General features: G+C 45.2%; 1 protein-coding gene across 4 annotated transcripts in view; it reads right to left on the bottom strand.

The window, feature by feature from the left end:
• The window catches only part of LZTS3 (leucine zipper tumor suppressor family member 3), a 39,778-nt gene that overhangs the window by 17,426 nt on the left and 4,516 nt on the right, over positions 1 to 17,836 (bottom strand). For 2 of the 4 annotated variants that reach the window (XM_034405115.3, XM_087874814.1), the window contains exon 2: positions 6,846 to 6,925. Coding sequence is in view for 1 of the 4 variants with exons in the window: in XM_087874814.1 (XP_087730940.1) it covers positions 6,846 to 6,925 (80 nt within the window). In the remaining 3 variants the exon portion in view is untranslated. Of the gene's footprint in view, positions 1 to 6,845; positions 7,054 to 17,836 lie in introns of those variants that run through there. The other 2 variants (XM_087874815.1, XM_087874813.1) reach the window with 2 other exon arrangements.

Genomic DNA, 17,836 nt, shown 5'->3' with positions numbered 1-17,836 from the left:
ATAGGTTCACCTGCCTAGTTTTTTCTCCTGAAAGGGCCTCCTTTTATGCAGGTGGTCCTCGACCTACGACCACAATAATCTAAAAAAAATTAAAAATAGATTCACCTGCCTACATTTTTCTCCTGAAAAGGCCCGCTTTTATGCAGGTGGTCCTCGACCTACGACCACAATAATCTAAAAAAAATTAAAAATAGATTCACCTGCCTAGTTTTTTCTCCTGAAAGGGCCTCCTTTTATGCAGGTGGTCCCCGACCTACGACCACAATAATCTAAAAAAAATTAAAAAATAGGTTCACCTGCCTAGTTTTTTCTCCTGAAAGGGCCTCCTTTTATGCAGGTGGTCCCCGATTTACGACCACAATAATCTAAAAAAAATTAAAAATAGGTTCACCTGCCTAGTTTTTTCTCCTGAAAGGGCCTCCTTTTATGCAGGTGGTCCTCGACCTACGACCACAATAATCTAAAAAAAATTAAAAATAGATTCACCTGCCTACATTTTTCTCCTGAAAAGGCCCGCTTTTATGCAGGTGGTCCTCGACCTACGACCACAATAATCTAAAAAAAATTAAAAATAGATTCACCTGCCTAGTTTTTTCTCCTGAAAGGGCCTCCTTTTATGCAGGTGGTCCTCGACCTACGACCACAATAATCTAAAAAAAATAAAAAAATAGGTTCACCTGCCTAGTTTTTTCTCCTGAAAGGGCCTCCTTTTATGCAGGTGGTCCCCGATTTACGACCACAATAATCTAAAAAAATAAAATAAAAAAATAGGTTCACCTGCCTAGTTTTTTTCTCCTGAAAGGGCCTCCTTTTATGCAGGTGGTCCCCGACTTACGACCACAACGGAGCCAACGTTCCTGTGGTTAAGTGAGGCATTTGTTAAGTTTTGCTTTTTGCCTCATATTACCATTCTTGCTTTAGTTGTTAAGTGAATCGTACCAGTGGTTAATAACACCGTTGTTAAGTGAATCTGGCTTCCCCATTGACTTTGCTTGTCAGGAGGTCGCAAAGCGAGATGACGTGACTCTGGGACGCCGCGTATGATTGTCATAAATACAGGTAGTCCTTGACTTACATCAGTTCATTTAGTGACCGAAGTTACAACAGCACTGAAAAAAGTGACTTGGGTGCATTTTCCACACTTACGACCATTGTAGCATCCCCAGGGTCACATGATCGACATTCAGACGCTTGGCCACTGGCTCATAGTTATGACGGTTGCAGTGTACCGGGGTCATGTGACTCCCTATTGCGACCTTCTAACAAGCCAAGTCAAAGGAGAAGCCAGATTCAATTAACACAACTGTGTTCCTATTTGTATTGTGGTGTGTTTTACAACGGCTTTGCCAAAAATGAGCATTTACTCCCCGTCTGGGGCCCTATCGTCCCACAGCAAACCCTTGGTTCGCTTAACAACCAGGACACTCGCTTAATGACCATGGCCTTGGCTTAACGGTCGCTACAGAAAAGATAAAAAAATGAGCCATGCGGATGACCTGATTTACCACGAAGAACTGTGATGGGCAGGCTCCATTACGGTCACAAGTCAAGGACCGTCTTGTATTCAAGTCTAGCCCATCCCACACAATGCAAGAATGGGTGCGATCTAAGTTGTTCCAGCAAAGAGAGAGCCGGATCGGTCTACTGGTTAAGGCGTCAGGATAGAAAGCGGGAGACAGTGAGTTCTAGTGCTACCTTATGCATGAAAGCCAGCTGGGTGACTTTGGGCCAATCCCCAGGAGACAGTGAGTTCTAGTCCTGCCTCAGGCATCAAAGCCAATTGAGTAACTTTCTATCAATCACCAGGAGACTGTGAGTTCTAGTCCCAGTTTAAGCATGAAAACTGGCTGGGTGACTTTGGGCCAATCACCAGGAGACAGTGAATTCTAGTCCTGGCTTAGGCATGAAAGCCGGCTGGGTGACTCTTTGGGCCAATCACCAGGAGACAGTGAATTCTAGTCCTGGCTTAGGCATGAAAGCCAGTTGGGTGACTTTGGGCCAATCCCCTGGAGACGGTGAGTTCTAGTCCTGCCTTAGGCATGAAAGCCGGCTGGGTGACTTTGGGCCAATCCCCTGGAGACGGTGAGTTCTAGTCCTGCCTTATGCATGAAAGCCAGTTGGGTGACTTTGGGCCAATCACCAGGAGACTGTGAGTTCTAGTCCCGGCTTATGCAGGAAAACCAGTTGGGTGACTTTGGTCTGCAATTGCTCGCTTAGCAACATCAATGCTGGCCTCAATTGTGGTCATAAGTCAAGGACTACCTGTACACGATTTGTGATTTCAGGTTCTCTTCCCCTGTGAGGGGCTCTCGCCAATAAATCGTAGCATTTTCCCTTGTTGGTGCCAGACCAGGAGGGCGTGGGTGGGAACTTAATTGCTGCCCTTGAAAATATTTATACCTAGTTAATGACAAATCGGCCTTGTGTTCCCTTGTGTTGCATTTCTTAAAGAGGGCGCAAACTTTGCACATTCGTACAAATACAAAATGTGGCTTTTCCTTCTCTCTCAGGAGCCGGGATTTGGGATATGCGCTTAATTTTGCTTCCTAGCCTCAGTTTCCCTTTGTTTTGTTTTATTAATAAACTATCTTAGTTATTTATTTATTTTTTTACAAATAAATCAAGGCGGCAAACAGATCCAACCCACCTTCTTCCACCTATTTTCCTCACCACAGCAAATCCGTGAGGTGAGTTGGGCTGAGGATGAGGAGCTAATCCAAATTCACCCCACCAGCTTTCATGCATAAGGCAGGATTAGAACTCACCATCTCCTGGGGATTGTTGGCCCAAAGTCACCCAATTTTTTCATTTCTTTTATTTTGCAATTTGTTTTTTCCCAGAGAAAAATTTCCAGGGAAAAAAATGGCAGACTACAGGAACTATTTGCACCACTCAGGTGATCCTGAGGACACAGAGAAACCTCCAAGTGCTTCAAGGACCCTCTAAAAGGATGCAAATGACCAGCTGTCTGCAAGGAATATCAATCCTTCCATTCCCAACCATCCTATCAGAGCCGAGGAAGCTTCTTGGATGAGAAGCGAAACGTCTTCAAAGAAAAATCAAGGAAGTCCAGTTGCCTCCTGAAAAAAGCATCTTTAGGATAACCATGACCTGAATGGCTGAGAATCTCCATAAACATTTTCCTCCTTTCCTTTCCTTTCCTTTCCTCCTTTCCTTTCCTTTCCTTTCCTCCTTTCCTTTTTTTTTTTTCTTTTAATTTATATGCCGCCCTTCTCCGGAGACTCAGGGCGTCTTACAATATGTTAAAGCAATAGCCTTCATACTTTTGTATATTTTATACGAAGTCAGCTTATTGCCCCCACAAACTGGGTCCTCAATTTACCTACCTTTGAAAGGATGGAAGGCTGAGTCAACCTTGAGCCTGGCGAGATTCGAACTTACAGTAATTGCAAGCAGCAGTTGTTAATAACAGTGCTTTAGTCCACTGTACTACAGGCTCTTAAGACTGTACAGGCTCTTTTCTCCTTTCCTTTCCTTTCCTTTCCTTTCCTTTCCTTTCCTTTTTCCTTTCCTTTCCCCAAAAGTGCCTTTTCAAGAGGCAGCTGGAATTTCTTGCTTTTCTTTGAAGACGTTTTGCTCCTCATCTAAAAAGCTTCTTCAGCTCTGACTGGATGGAGGGGAACGGAAGCTTCTTAGATGAGAAGCTGAAGAAGCTTCTTGGGTGAGAAGCGAAACTTCTTCAAAGAAAAAACAAACAAACCAGAAAGTCCAGTTGCCTCCTGAAAAAGCACCTTCGGGAGAAAACCATGACCGGGATGACGGAGAATCTCTAACAGACGTTTTGCTGTAAACTGCACAGAGTCGCCGTGAGTGAAACGGGCAGCCGTAAAAATTTTCTTCATAACGAATAAATAAACATCCTTTTCTTCCTCCAATGGCTTTCCTTCTGTTTTGTGCACATCGCCGTCAGGGCGCCTGATGCAATTGTTTATCGTCTTCTCTCAGCTCTCCTTTGGGATCCTTTGGGATCCAAGTCAACACTCCACCCTCCGAAGCCAGGTCCCTAACCGGTGACTTCATTCCGCGGCTCTGGTGCCAGATCGGTCGATCCTTTGCAAGCCGAACCCTCAAGCAGCTCATTCAAATCAACCTCAAGGCCTGAAATCTGTGAGCACCACATTATAAAATTTCTACAGAAATCCTGCGGCACGCCGAAGATAGCATAGATAATACTCTAGAACGGTTCAGGTTCTAGATTCCTGTCCCTTTTGAATGTCCCGTTTTTATGTAGCCGAATACTAGTGTCAAGTTTTATGAAGTTTGGGAGAGTTTATAACTATTTGTAGACTTGCTGTGTAAGGGGATAACACATAAGGTATTTTTGATATACCGTATTTTTCGGAGTATAAGATGGACCTTTCCCCCCCCCAAAAAGTGGGTGGAAATTTAGGTGCATCTTATAGACCAGAGGTCAGCAACCTGCAGCTCTGGAGCCGCATGTGGCTCTTTCACCCCTTTGCTGTGGCTCCCTGTCACTCAAAATATGCATCACAACCGCCAATGTGCGACACCCACCAGCATACAATTTATTGAGCTTTTCGACCCCCGGTAGGCCAACCATGGATAAATCCAAGAAAAGAAAAGTTTCAGAAGAAAACAGAACGTTAAATTCAACTACACATGCTAGTTTTGTGGCCGCTGAAGAAATAAGTCAGGCACGGGAAGGGTTTTTGTGGCTCCCGGTGTTTTCTTTTCTGTGGGAAATGGGTCCAAATGGCTCTTTGAGTGTTTAAAGTTGCAGACCCCTGTTATATTTTTATTTATTTATTTTCTTAGATTTATATGCCTCCCTTCTCCCGTAGGACTCAGGGCGGCTCACAGAATAAAAACATATAACAATAAATAGAACTAAAAACATCCAAATGTAAAAACCCCCAACAACTAAAATCTCATAACAGATCAGGGAATTTGCTGAAAAAGCCATGTCTTCAGTTCGACGCGGAAAGCACGGAGGTCGGGGGCTGTCTGAAGCCCAGTGGGTAATTCATTTCAGAGGGTCGATGCGGCCACCGAGAACGCCCTCATCCTGGGGGCCACCAGCCGACATTGTCTGGCCGATGGCACCGGGAGGAGGGCAGTCCTATGTGACCGTACTGGGTGGTGGGAGGCTGGTAGGAGGTGGTCCTGCAAGTACCCCGGGCCCATGCCATGTACGGCTTTATAGGTCAAGACCAGCACCTTGAAGCGGATCTGAAGGGCCACCGGTAACCAGTGCAGCTCGCGCAGGAGAGGTGTTACACAGGAGTAACGGGAGGCTCCCGTAACAACCCGCGCGGCCGCATTCTGGACCAGTTGAAGCCTCCGGGTGCACCCCAAGGGCAGCCCCATGTAGAGGGCATTGCAGTAATCCATTGTTATAGACCAAATACGGGCGTTTTTGGGCTCCCGAACTCTCCCCATGTTGCATTTTCACCCTCCCAGGTCCCCCCCAAGAGCATTCTGCAGTGCTTCGCACAGCCTGTTTTCACCAAAATGCACCCGTTTTTGCTTCTGGGGGCCGGGGAGGGTGAAAATGCGATGCATGGAGGCCAAAACCATTTTTTTCTTGTTTTCCTACTGTAAATTTAGGTGTGTCTTCTAGTCTGAAAAATACGGTATATATCAGCATTTATACCGTGGGCTTTTTATGCTGAGTATTAATATGAACGATATATTTGTTATTTTTTTATACACATTTTTTGTTTTAATTTTTACTATTAGTGTCAGAGGATTGTCAGCTTGTTTCTTCTTCTTTTTTTTTCTTCTCTTTTTTTTTGTATTCTAACTTTGGCAAAAAAAAGAAGAAAACCCTTCACTCATTTAAGCTGCCTCTGCTTTGCAAAACCGCCCGAGAGTTTCTAGAAAATAAACCCACTAAAGAGAAGCCACAATTGTCCAACTTCACACCAAACCGGAATAAAGACTGAGCCTCTGGTCAGGTTCTCAAAAAAAAAAAAAAAAAAAAAAAAAACCAGCTGAAATTCTTCTGCAGGCCAAGAGCCGTTGTTCAAAAACCAAGAGTTGCTCAAAGCATGCACAGAGTGCCAGCCAAGCCGACTGCCACCCTCCCAAATGCATCCGATATAAACAGCCTGCCAGAGAGCCATTTTTAAACAATGATCCACAGTTGCAATTATTCTGTTTTTCCTACAACGAATTTGTCCCTCCGGAGTTTATTTTCTCCGAAGAGAAACAGTCAAGGCTGGCTTTAAGAACCCAAATAAAGTTATTTTTAAGCTCCGCTCCGCATGCCGTTCCAAGTGGAACATTCAATCGTTGTTTATTTCAAGATAATTCGCTCTCTGCCTTCATAGTTGGCATTCTTGGCTTGGGTTCACCCAGTACCTTTGCCCACACTTAAGTAAATATACACTCTCGAATCAATTAATCAGGATTTTTCCGCTGTACACACACATACACACACACGAATCCCAAACTCACCCCAAGAGACGAGTGCAGAAAACCTCACTCAATCTAAACGGGGTGTGGGCTGAATCTTGGGCTTGAACGGGTTGTGAGAACGCAACCCAAGCTTTTGATCCCTGGACTCACATATAGGTTTGCAAATCCAGGCAAGGCTCAAGAAAACAATCTTAATGCTACGAGAAATTTAGCCAGGAAACACGGGAGGGGGGAAAAAAAGACACCCACCCACCCAAAATCAGAATTTTCAAAGCAGGCGGAGGGGATGAAAGACATCTCCCCCCCCCCACGTTCTTCGAAAGCCCCCTGCTCCTCAAATCATCTTCCAAAGAAGCTTGTCTTCTTGCAAAAGCCCGTTGAACGCAAAGAACGACGCAGGACATTTTGGGAAAACAAAACTTAATTTTTCTCCGGAACCTTACCTGGATGTTCCAGGAAGTTTTCTTCATATAACTCCCACCAAACACTCGGGTTGAAGGGGCTTCCTCGCCTCGTAGGCACTCTGGAGAAAGAGAGAAAAAAGAAAAGCAGACGCTAATACTTGGAGGAAGTCCGTCCATCACCTGTCCGCTCAACTGAAGCTGGATTGAGCCTTGTTTCTGCAGATGGCTGAAAACCAACCAGGAAGTTCTCAAGCTTGCAAGCGGCCAGATTTATTAACTCTTCTTTGGCAAGTTGGCAACTTTTCAAAAAGAAAAATAATAATAACAGGAGAGTGAAGCCAGACAGAAAAGGGACTCCGATTTGGACACCGCCAAAGATACGAGGGGGACTGCAAAGAGCTGATCATCCTTCGCAGACTTACGACCGCAAGGGAGTTCAAAATTTCTCTTGTTAAGTGAGACGTTTAGTTAGAATATTTTGGACATGGGATGCGACACCAGGAAAAATACGCCATATATTTTATTTAATCCTAAGATTGAAGGCCAATGAGGTCCAGGCAGAAGAAGAAAATCGTGGCTTCAAAATCTAAGGGGCTGGTTCGGACAAAAACTCAGCATCACTTTTTTCGTGCGGCTGTTGATAAAAATAGGACCGCCAACGTGATTGCCAACGTCCGATGATGAATATGGCACAAGAAGAAGTGCAGGGTGGATTTGATTTAAATCGAGTTGATTTAAATCACAATTTAAATCATGATTTAAATCACTAGTAAAAAGGCTTGATTTAAATCAACTCGATTTAAATCATAATTTTTAAAGAGCAACTGTCATCTGTGCTACTCCTTTGACCCACTGTTGACTCACCGATAGTCCCAGTGTTGCAGAATATACAGCCTCCTGCTACATCACTAAGCTACATTTCATGCTGAATAAACTAAATTATTTATGTATCTTAAATAGAAAACTATCTTACGATAGATTTTTACCCCAAAAGTTTTTTATTAAAATAAATTCGATAAAAATCAAAAAAATCTGATTTAAATTAAAAAAAAATCCGATTTAAATAAAAAAAACGGTTTTTTTTTTGTTTTTTTTTAAAAAATCATTGATTTTTATCCACCCTGAAGAAGTGAGACATTGGCGAAGTGAATGTTTATGGAAATTCTCAGTCATCCAGGTCATGGCGTCCAAAGGTGCTTTTTCAAGAGGCAATTGGACTTTCTGGGTTTTTTTTCTTTTGAAGACGTTTCGCTTCTCATCCAAGAAGCTTCCTCAGCTCTGACTGGATGGTGGGGAATGGCAGGATTGATACTCCTTGCAGACAGCTGGTCATTTGCATCAGGGGTGGGTTCTAAAATTTTTTTACTACCGGTTCTGTGGGTGTGGCTTATTTTGTGGGTGTGGTTTGATGGTCATGTGACAATTCTTTAGGATTTAGCAGAGGTACTGGTCTACCAGGCTCTTAACTGCTTGCAGAGCTGTACCGGTCTACCCATTTGTTCTTGGAGCGCACTGGTCTACCACCACACTGCCTTTTAACACTGATCAGCTGTCGGGCGGCCCTTTGAAGCCCCGCGGCAAGAGTTTAAACAGTTTTTTTCCTTCTAGCCAATCAGCTGGGACTTGAGAGGCAGCGAATAGATTGGGGGCGGGGCCAAATAAAAGGTAAAAATAACGCAAGGCGGGAGGGCCCAGCTCCCAAACAAAGAGAACCGGTTCGGTGACATCATATCATCACCGCTACTGGCTCGGCTCGGCTCGGCCGAACCGGGCCGAACCGGGAGGAACCCACCACTGATTTGCATCCTTTTAGAGAGTCATTGAGGCCGCTTGGAGGTTTACGATCTTAATGAGACCTCAACGTCTCTCTAAAAAGGATGCCAATGACCAGCTGTCTGCAAGAAGTATAAATCCTTCCATTCCCCACCATCCAGTTAGAACTGAAGAAGCTTCTGGGATGAGAAGCGAAACATCTTCAAAGAAAAAAAAAAAACCAGAAAGTCCAGTGGCCTCTTGAAAAAAAAGCACCTTTGGGACATTTCCGAGGCAAGTTTTGCCTTGTTGTATGACCCCCTCCTTGCTACACACACACACACAATCCCTCCAGTCTGTAGCCACTCTCCCCCAGATCACAGGAGGATCAGGTGTTTTTTTTGAAGCGGACTTTTTCCTCGTACTCCCCTGCCAACCTTCAACGTAGGCCATACCTACCGAACCACAATCACGCCGGCTAATCCCATTTTCACTCTAAAGTTACGGAAACAGAATCCCTGCAGGTCTGAATGCGTTTCCCGCCTTCCTCTTTCTGTCTTTGTGAGAACCAGGGAGGGTCTTGTCTGAGACGCTTTCTCAGGTTACGGTTCTGGACCGGATTCAGGTTTCTTTTATCTGACCATGGTCTTGGTTGCAACTTTTCCTCCCATTTCCTCAAGGCCGTTCCTTTCGCCCATCAGACCACCAGATCTCTGGGTTGATCCAGAGATCTGGCTTCGAAACAGGCTTAAGTGTTCATTAGCTTTGAAACAGGCTTAACTAGCAGGCGGTTAGCTAGCATTGATGAGGAAACCTAGTTTGGATAGTGTAACGTTTCCAACGTTCGCTGACTATTGGGGGCGAATCATTGGCCCCCACGAAGAGGGCTCACAACTTGGGCGTCCTCCTGGATTCACGGCTGTCTTTAGAAGAGCACTTGACGGCCGTGACCGGGAGGATTTTTCATCAGGTTCGCCTGATCCGCCAGTTGCGTCCCTTTCTAGATCGGGACTCCCTACGCACAGTCACTCATGCCCTCGTCACCTCTCGTCTGAACTATTCTAACGCTCTCTACATGGGGCTCCCCTTGAGGTGCACTCGGAGGCTCCAACTGGCGCAGAGTGCGGCTGCGCGGGTGGTTATGGGAGCGACGTGGAGTTCCCATGTAACACCTCTCCTGCGCGAGCTGCACTGGCTCCCGGTGGTCTTCCGAGAGTGCTTCAAGGTTTTGGTTATCACCTTTAAAGCGTTCCATGGCTTAGGACCTGGTTATCTACGGGACCGCCTGCTACCACCAATAGCCTCCCACTGGCAAGTACGCTCCCATAGAGAGGGGCTCCTCCGGGTGCCGTCAGCCAAACAATGTCGGCTGGCGGCCCCTAGTTGGAAAGCCTTCTCGCTTAAAAATACCGTGCTTCCCCGAAAATAAGACCTCCCCTGATAATAAGCCCAATCGGGCTTTTTGAGCACATGCGCTAAAATAAGCCCCCCCTGAAAATAAGACCTCCCCAAAAATATTTAAAACACATGTGCAGCCGGTCCCTGCCATTTCCTCTGGTTAGGGTTAGGGCAGGGGTCAGCAACCTGCAGCTCTGGAGCCGCATGTGGCTCTTTCACCCCTCTGCTGCGGCTCCCTGTCACTCAAACTATGCATCACAACCGCCAAGGTGTGACACCTGCCAGCACGTGATTTATTCAGCTTTTCAACTCCTGGTAGGCCAACCATGGATAAATCCAAGAAAAGAAAAGTTTCAGAAGAAAACAGAAGGTTTAATTCAACTACATATGCTAGTTTTGTGGCCGCTCAAGAAATAGTCAGGCACAGGAAGGGTTTTGTGGCTCCCGGTGTTTTCTTTTCTGTGGGAAATGGGTCCAAATGGCTCTTTGAATGTTTAAGGTTGCTGACCCCTGAGTTAGGGAGACAGAGCTGGAAATCAGGTAAGACGGCAAGAGGAGCCCCATCTTGCTCCATGCACCCCAAAATAATAAGACCTCCCCGAAAAGAAGGCCAAGCGCTTATTTCGGGGTTCAAAAAAAAAAAAAAGTCCGGGTCTTATTTTTGGTGAAACAAGGTAGAAACGTTGGTCATAAGTAGAGGACTACCTGTATATGCCTAGATACATTACATACAGAATGACCCTGTGGCACAATGGGCAGCCAATACATTTTATGAATAAATTTTACCCATAAATGCCGTGACTCTTTTATGCAAGGGACGAAACGGCAGCTTAGAACAGGGCCTTGCAATGACCTCTTCTAATAATCGATAAGGTTGGGAGGCAGTTGATTCATGTGGCCATTAAATGAATCAATGCGTTCGACTCCCTGCTTAAAAGCCACGATAAGGAAAAAGGAGGGAAGTGGACATGCATTAAAGGGTTTCTCAGCAGAGGTCCTAGCAGCTGCTTGGCGGTCTACTGAGGCCCCTGCTTACAAGAAGTGACTGCGGAAAGGGCCTGAATTCAAAGCAAAAACCTTCTTCACAGCCATACTTCTACCAAACCAATGGGAAGACTTTTGCATTTTTGCAAGCCCAGTCATTTTGCAAGCAAACAAATTTCATTTCATTTTATTTAATTTGTATACCGCCCTACTCCCGAAGGACTCAGGGCAGTGAACAGGCACAGAATAAAACACGTAAAGTACAAAAATTAAGAACAGAAGTCAAATCGAATTAAATCAATTTAGCCCAAGACAAATTTAAAACCCCAGGTTAAGAACGAATTAAAATTTACATTAAAATTTACATTAAAAAGAGAATGGGAAAGGTTAGGCCAGACCAGCCTGGTGAAATAAAAAGGTTTTAAGAGCGCGGTGGAAGGTGCACAGATCCGGGATCCTCCGTATCTCCGGGGGGAGCTCATTCCAGATAGTAGGTGCCCCCACAGAGAGGGCTCTCCCCCTGGGGGCTGCCAGCCGACATTGTTTGGCCGACGGCACCCGGAGGAGTCCCTCTCTGTGAGAGCGTACCTGCCAGTGGGAGGCCGTTTGCGGCAGCAGGCGGTCCCGTAAATAACCAGGCCCTAAGCCATGGAGCGCTCTAAAGGTGGTAACCAAAACCTTGAAGCGCACCCAGAAGACCACCGGGAGCCAGTGCAGCTCGCGCAGGAGAGGTGTTACATGGGAGCGCCACGTCGCTCCCATAACCACCCGCGCAGCCGCACTCTGCGCCAGTTGGAGCCTCCGGGTGCTCCTTAAGGGGAGCCCCATGTAAAGAGCATTGCAGTAGTCCAGGCGGGAAGTGACGAGGGCATAAGCTCAGAGACTCTAGGAAACTTCTCCATCAATGTAGGTCATAGTTGTTCCAAAAATGCTTTTCCAAAAAAAGTGCAGAGAAGAGCAACTATGATGATTTAAAGGCCTGGAGAGTAAAACATAGGAAGAACGGTTGCAGGAACTGGGTATGTCTAGTTTAATGACAAGAAGGACTAGGGGAGACATGATAGCAGTCTCCCAATACCTCAGGGGCTGCCCCAAAGAAGAGGGAGTCAAAGTATTCTCCAAAACACCTGAAGGCAGGAGAAGAAACAACAGATGGAAACTAATTTACGAGACCGCCTTCTGCCACCAATTGCCTCCCACCAGCCAGTACGCTCGCACAGAAAGGGCCTCCTCAGGGTGCCGTCGGCCAGACAATGTCGGCTGGCAACCCCCAGGGGGAGAGCCTTCTCTGTGGCGGCACCGGCCCTCTGCAACGACCTACCCCCAGAGATACGCACGATACCGGACCTCCGGACTTTTCGTCGGGCCCTTAAGGCTCACTTATTTCATCTAGCCGGGCTGGCTTGATCCCATCCGTTTCGGTTTTAATTTTTAATTAATTTTAACTGGGTTATTTTAAATTGTGGCTGACATTATTTAATATCTTTTAAACTGTTTTAATTTTTGTATGTTGTGTTTTTACTTTGGCTGTCCATCGCCCTGAGTCCTGCTGGAGAAGGGCGGTATAAAAATCAAATCAAATCAATCAATAAATAAATAATCAAAGAGAGAAGCAACTTTGAATTAAGAAGAAACTTCCTAACGGTGAGGACAATTAACCAGTGGAACAGCTCGCCACCAGAAGTTGTGGGTGCTGCTCCATCACTAGAAGCTTCTAAGAAGAGACTGGAAAGTCACTTGTCTGAAATGGTATAGGACAGTGAGGGCTAACCTTTTTGCCGTCGCTTGCCAAAAGTGCAGGGGGGGGGGTGTCGCGCATGCCCACTCCCATAATTATATGTGCCCCACCCCCTGTGCATGCACGCACGACTACCCCGCGCTCCTCCCGCTTTTGGCACACAATGGCATGGTGGGCCCGGTAGGCCGTTTTTTTGCTCTCCCCAGGCTCCAGAACCTCTCTAGGAGCCTGGGGAGGGCGAACAAACGGCCTTCCCCCCCCCCAACCTGCCCAGAGGCCTTTCGGAGGCCGGAAACGACTGTTTGCCGACTTCCGGTCCCACCGGAAGGTAAAGATAAAGATAAAGGTGAGTGATTACCCCGAAGGACTTCTCCCGAAGGACTCTTTATAACTAATTGGGACTCAGCTGTGAATGAACAGAATTCATAGCTGTTGTTGTGGCTCCGTTACCTGAGCCTGTGTCATCGGCAGGAGAGGACTCCGAGAGTGAAGGAGAGGAGTTGGCATGCCTCCCTCTCCAGGACCCTCCTCTCTGGCAATGCCTTCAGGGTCCGCCGAAGGGCAAGAGATAGGGCCGGGGCCAAGCACGTCCACACAGCCACAGATTGACAGTGATGAGGGTAATGAGTCTTGGCTGGATCCATGCCAGCGTCACAGAGATAAGCACGCGCAACGGAAGAAAAGGCGTGCCCGAGATTAGGCTGAGTCACTGGACCACACCCCACAGGGTATAAAAGGGAGCGTGGTGGCCAGTCAAACCTTGTGACGAACAAAGCTGAAAGCTTCCACGTCATTCTGCATTGCCGGACTTTTGGCTATAGACTTTGCTGGATTATCTCCGGACTTGATTGACTCCGTAATTATTGAGCTGTTTCTTTTGATGTATCAGGAGTGGGGAGAAGTTATCTCTCCTCTTTGTAAATAATAAACTCTTGGCAGGCAGCCACTAGGTTGTTGCCAAGTTCCGTTATCATAAGGAAAAGGATTTTGCCGGCTGGTTTGGTCTTTAACTCTTGAACATCTGTTGGTGTGTGTGCGTGTCGTTCGGGACAGAACAGCTGTTGCAATAAAAGAGGTTTTTGGGACTACTCGTGTGTTTTAATGACTCACAAAGCCGAGGTCAAAAAACCAAGGACAACTCAGTTCAACCCTGACCTACAGATTCTCTTGTTTCTCTTCTAACCAATTTTGATTCTATGTAAGAGAGCAACCAAATATACAGGTAGTCCTCGAGTTACAACAGTTCACTTAGTGACTGTTTGAAGTTACGTCACCGAAAAAAAATGACTTGTGACCGTTTTTTACACCTATGGCCATTGCAGCATCTCTATGGTCACACGATCAAAATTCAGATGCTTGGCAACTGACTCACGGATACGACGGTTGCAGGGTGATCCCCTTTTACGACCTTCTGGCAGGCAAAGTCCACAGGGAAGCCAGATTCACTTAACAACCGGGTGACTAACTTATCGTCTGCGGTGATTCACTTAACAACTGTGGCAAGGAAGGTGGTAAAATGGCGCCAAGCTTAACAAATGTCTCACTTAACCACAGGGATTTTGGGCTCCATTGTGGTCGTAAGTCAAGGACTGCCTGTAGTTAAATGTGATAGGCATAATAGAAGCAGTCCTCGACTTCCAACCGCTCGTTTAGTGACGGTTTGACAACTTAACAACTACGGTGATTTGTTTAACGAATGTGGCAAGGAAGGTGGTAAAATAGGGTGGGGCAAAACTCGCTTAACGACAGCCTGTCTTAGCAACCTATATTTGGGGCTGAACTTGTAGTCGTAAGTCGGGGATTTTGCTCAGAACCAGGGCTTATATGAGTTCATGAGCGCCACACATGAGGTTGCCTAGCCCCAAATTTAAACCCCCTAGAAAAATATCTATGTGTCAGAGTGATGGGTTTAAGAGTATATATTTAACGCCATGAAAGGCAGAGGCTGTTATTAGCACTTTATAAAGCCATTGTCATATTAAAATAAATAAATAAAATAGAGTCACCGGGTGTCAGCAGGTATATCAATTTAATAAATTGCTCTTATTACTATTATTGGAACCCGTTTGCATCCCGTTGAAAAAACAGCAGGCCAAATATAATCCCTTGGAGTCTGGCTTCTAAATGGGAATATTTAGAATATTTGTCTACGTATATTGCAAATTGGTAGATTTATTAAAAGGGAAAAATCAGAAACCCAACTGTTGTGTTTTTTTTTTTTTTACTTTCCCTTTTCTTTTCTTTTTTTCCCCCTCTTTCTGGTGTTTTTAATTCTTTTGCAAAACAAATGGAGACTTTGGTGTAAAATAATCAGGTGAAGATTGAAATCTTTATTGTATCACAAATATTTTGATGGGAATCACAGCTGTTCTAACTCTCCTTTGGATGGAAAAGCCAAATAATTTAACGCTTATAATATGGACATCCTAAATTGTAATGGATGCTGCAACGGTCATAAGTGTGAAAAACGGTCACTTTTTTTTTCACTTCGAATGGTCACTAAATGAATTGTTGTAAGTCGAGGACTCTCTGTACATGGCAGTTACAGTAGGCAGTCCAATAATAATAATAATAATAATAATAATAATAATAATAATAATAATAATAACAACAACAACAACAACAACAACAACAACCACCACTTACTCGGAACAGCTTACATCCTCCGACGATACGTTATTCACAGCCTTTGAGGCTGGTTAATAGCTCAGCAGCTCGAGTCCTAACCAAGGACCTAGGAACGGTTAAGGTATCGTCGGAGGATGTAAGCTGTTCCGAGTAAGGTGGTTTTTTGGAGAGTCAAAATGTTCAAGTCCGGCAAATTTAGAATTTCTAAATAGCGGGGTAGCCCTTTGGGTATTGCTCCGAGGGCTCCAATTACAATCGGGACAACACACGATTTCTTTTTCCACAGTCGCTCGACTTCAATTTGCAAATCCCGGTACTTTGTGATTTTTTTCTTGCTGCTTATCTTCAATCCGTGCATCACCAGGTATTGCAATGTCAATGAGCCATACTTTTTTCTTTTCAACTATTGTTATGTCAGGGGTGTTGTGGACCAAGTGCCTGTCAGTCTGAATCCTGAAGTCCCACAAGATCTTGAGTTTCTCATTCTCTAACACTTTCTCAACTTGATGTTCCCAGTGGTTTTTGCTGTACTCAAATCCAAACTTCTGGCACAATTTCCAGTGAATGATCTTAGCAACACGGTCATTATTAATAATTATAATATTTATTATTATTATTATTATTATTATTATTATTATTATTATTATTATTATTATTATTATTATTATCATCATCATCATCACTACCAATCATTATTTTGGTAGTCACAGTTGCGGTCGTTACTTATGACGGTCGCCGTGTCCCTGGGACATGTGATCCCCTTTTATGACCTTCTTTGCGACTTCGCTTGTCAATGGGGAAGCCAGATATTGACTTAATGACCGTGTTATTAACTAAACCACTGCAGGGATCTACTTAACAAGTGCGGCAAGAAAGGTCGTAAAACGAGGCAAAACCCACTTAACAAATGTCTCGCTTAGCAACAGAAACGTTAAGTTCCACTGTGCTCGTAAATCGAGAGGGGTGCAGTAGCCTAGAGGTGGCGCTCTCGCCTCACAATCAGGAGGCCGTGAGTTCGATCCTAGGTAGAGGCAGATATTTCTCTCTCTGGATCCACACTGAGAATATATCTGCTGAACAAAACTCCGTATTGGCAACAGGAAGGGCATCCGGCCAGTAAACACTCAGCTCATTTGGTTGCCCAAGACTCCACCCCGATGTTCTGTCCCCGTCCCACATGCACACACACCAACAGACGTTCAAGAGTTAAAGACCAAACCAGCCGGCAAAATCCTTTTCCCTATGATAACGGAACTTGGCAACAACCTAGTGGCTGCCTGCCAAGAGTTTATTACTTACGAAGAGGAGAGATAACTTCTCCCCGCTTCTGGTACATCAAAAGAAACAGCTCAATAATTACAGAGTCAATCAAATCCGGAGATAATCCAGCAAAGTCTATAACAAAAGTCCGGCAATGCAGAATGGCGTGGAAGCTTTCAGCTTTGTTCATCACAAGGTTTGACTGGCCACCACGCTCCCTTTTATATCCTGTGGGGTGTGGTCCAGTGACTCAGCCTAATCTCGGGCACGCCTTTTCTTCTGTTGCGCACGCTTATCTCTGTGACGCTGCCAAGGATCCAGCCAAGACTCATTACCCTCATCACTGTCCATCTGTGGCTGCGTGGACGTGCTTGGCCCCGGCCCTATCTCTTGCCCTCTGGCGGACACCAAAGGCATTGCCAGAGAGGAGGGTCCTGGAGAGGGAGGCCTTGCCAACTCCTCTCCTTCACTCTCGGAGTCCTCTCCTGCTGATGACACAGGCTCAGGTAACGGAGCCACAACACCCGCAAGGAATTATGGGATCTTTAAAAGAAGATGACAATGATATGTAATGAACCGCTCGGCCTCCGACTGAGTGCCGAGTTCTGTGGTTGTGTGTCACATCTCTGCCTCAGTCCTTGCCAACGCACTTACAGTATAACATGCCCAGCCAGTCTGGAAATAAAACACAAGTGCTCAGTACCCAGGGGCAGCTAAAAGAGGATTATTTCCTGGATTTTTCCTGAATGCAGCACTGCAGATCTGAGTCGCTTTTTTAGAAAAAAAAAACTGTCACTAAAACACAGGTTACACACTCCCTAAAGTACTACGATTAGATGCCAAGCTACAGAAAATACCCCTCTCTGGATTGTCCTACAGCCAAGCTATCCACCAGACCAGACCAGACCATGATTAGGGGGGAAATCTAAATATATATATATATATATTCAGCAGAATAAGCCATTTTATTTCTCTCCTCTCCTGCTAGACAGTCAGGAAAAATTTATGGCTCTCCTGCCATCAGTGCACGCTAACATTAAGCGTTCCAGGAAGAATTCAGGAAGGACGGTGCGGAAGAGATACACTATTATCCACACATACACACAAATTCACACTATTTTAAGAAACATTGGCAGCTACCGAAAGGAGACCAGGTCAGATTTTTACATCCACTAGGTCTAAAAAAAAAAAAATAAGGCCAATTTCCAATCAAACCAGAGAGTCATAAAAAAGGCTTTTAAAAAAAATGTTTATGGAGATTTAAAAAAAA

Source organism: Pantherophis guttatus, chromosome 8 (assembly GCF_059756535.1).
Source record: "Pantherophis guttatus breed Tessera chromosome 8, ASM5975653v1, whole genome shotgun sequence".
NCBI lineage: Eukaryota > Metazoa > Chordata > Lepidosauria > Squamata > Colubridae > Pantherophis > Pantherophis guttatus.
Note: the sequence above shows the minus strand (reverse complement) of the source record. Positions and strands in the feature narration are given on the sequence as shown.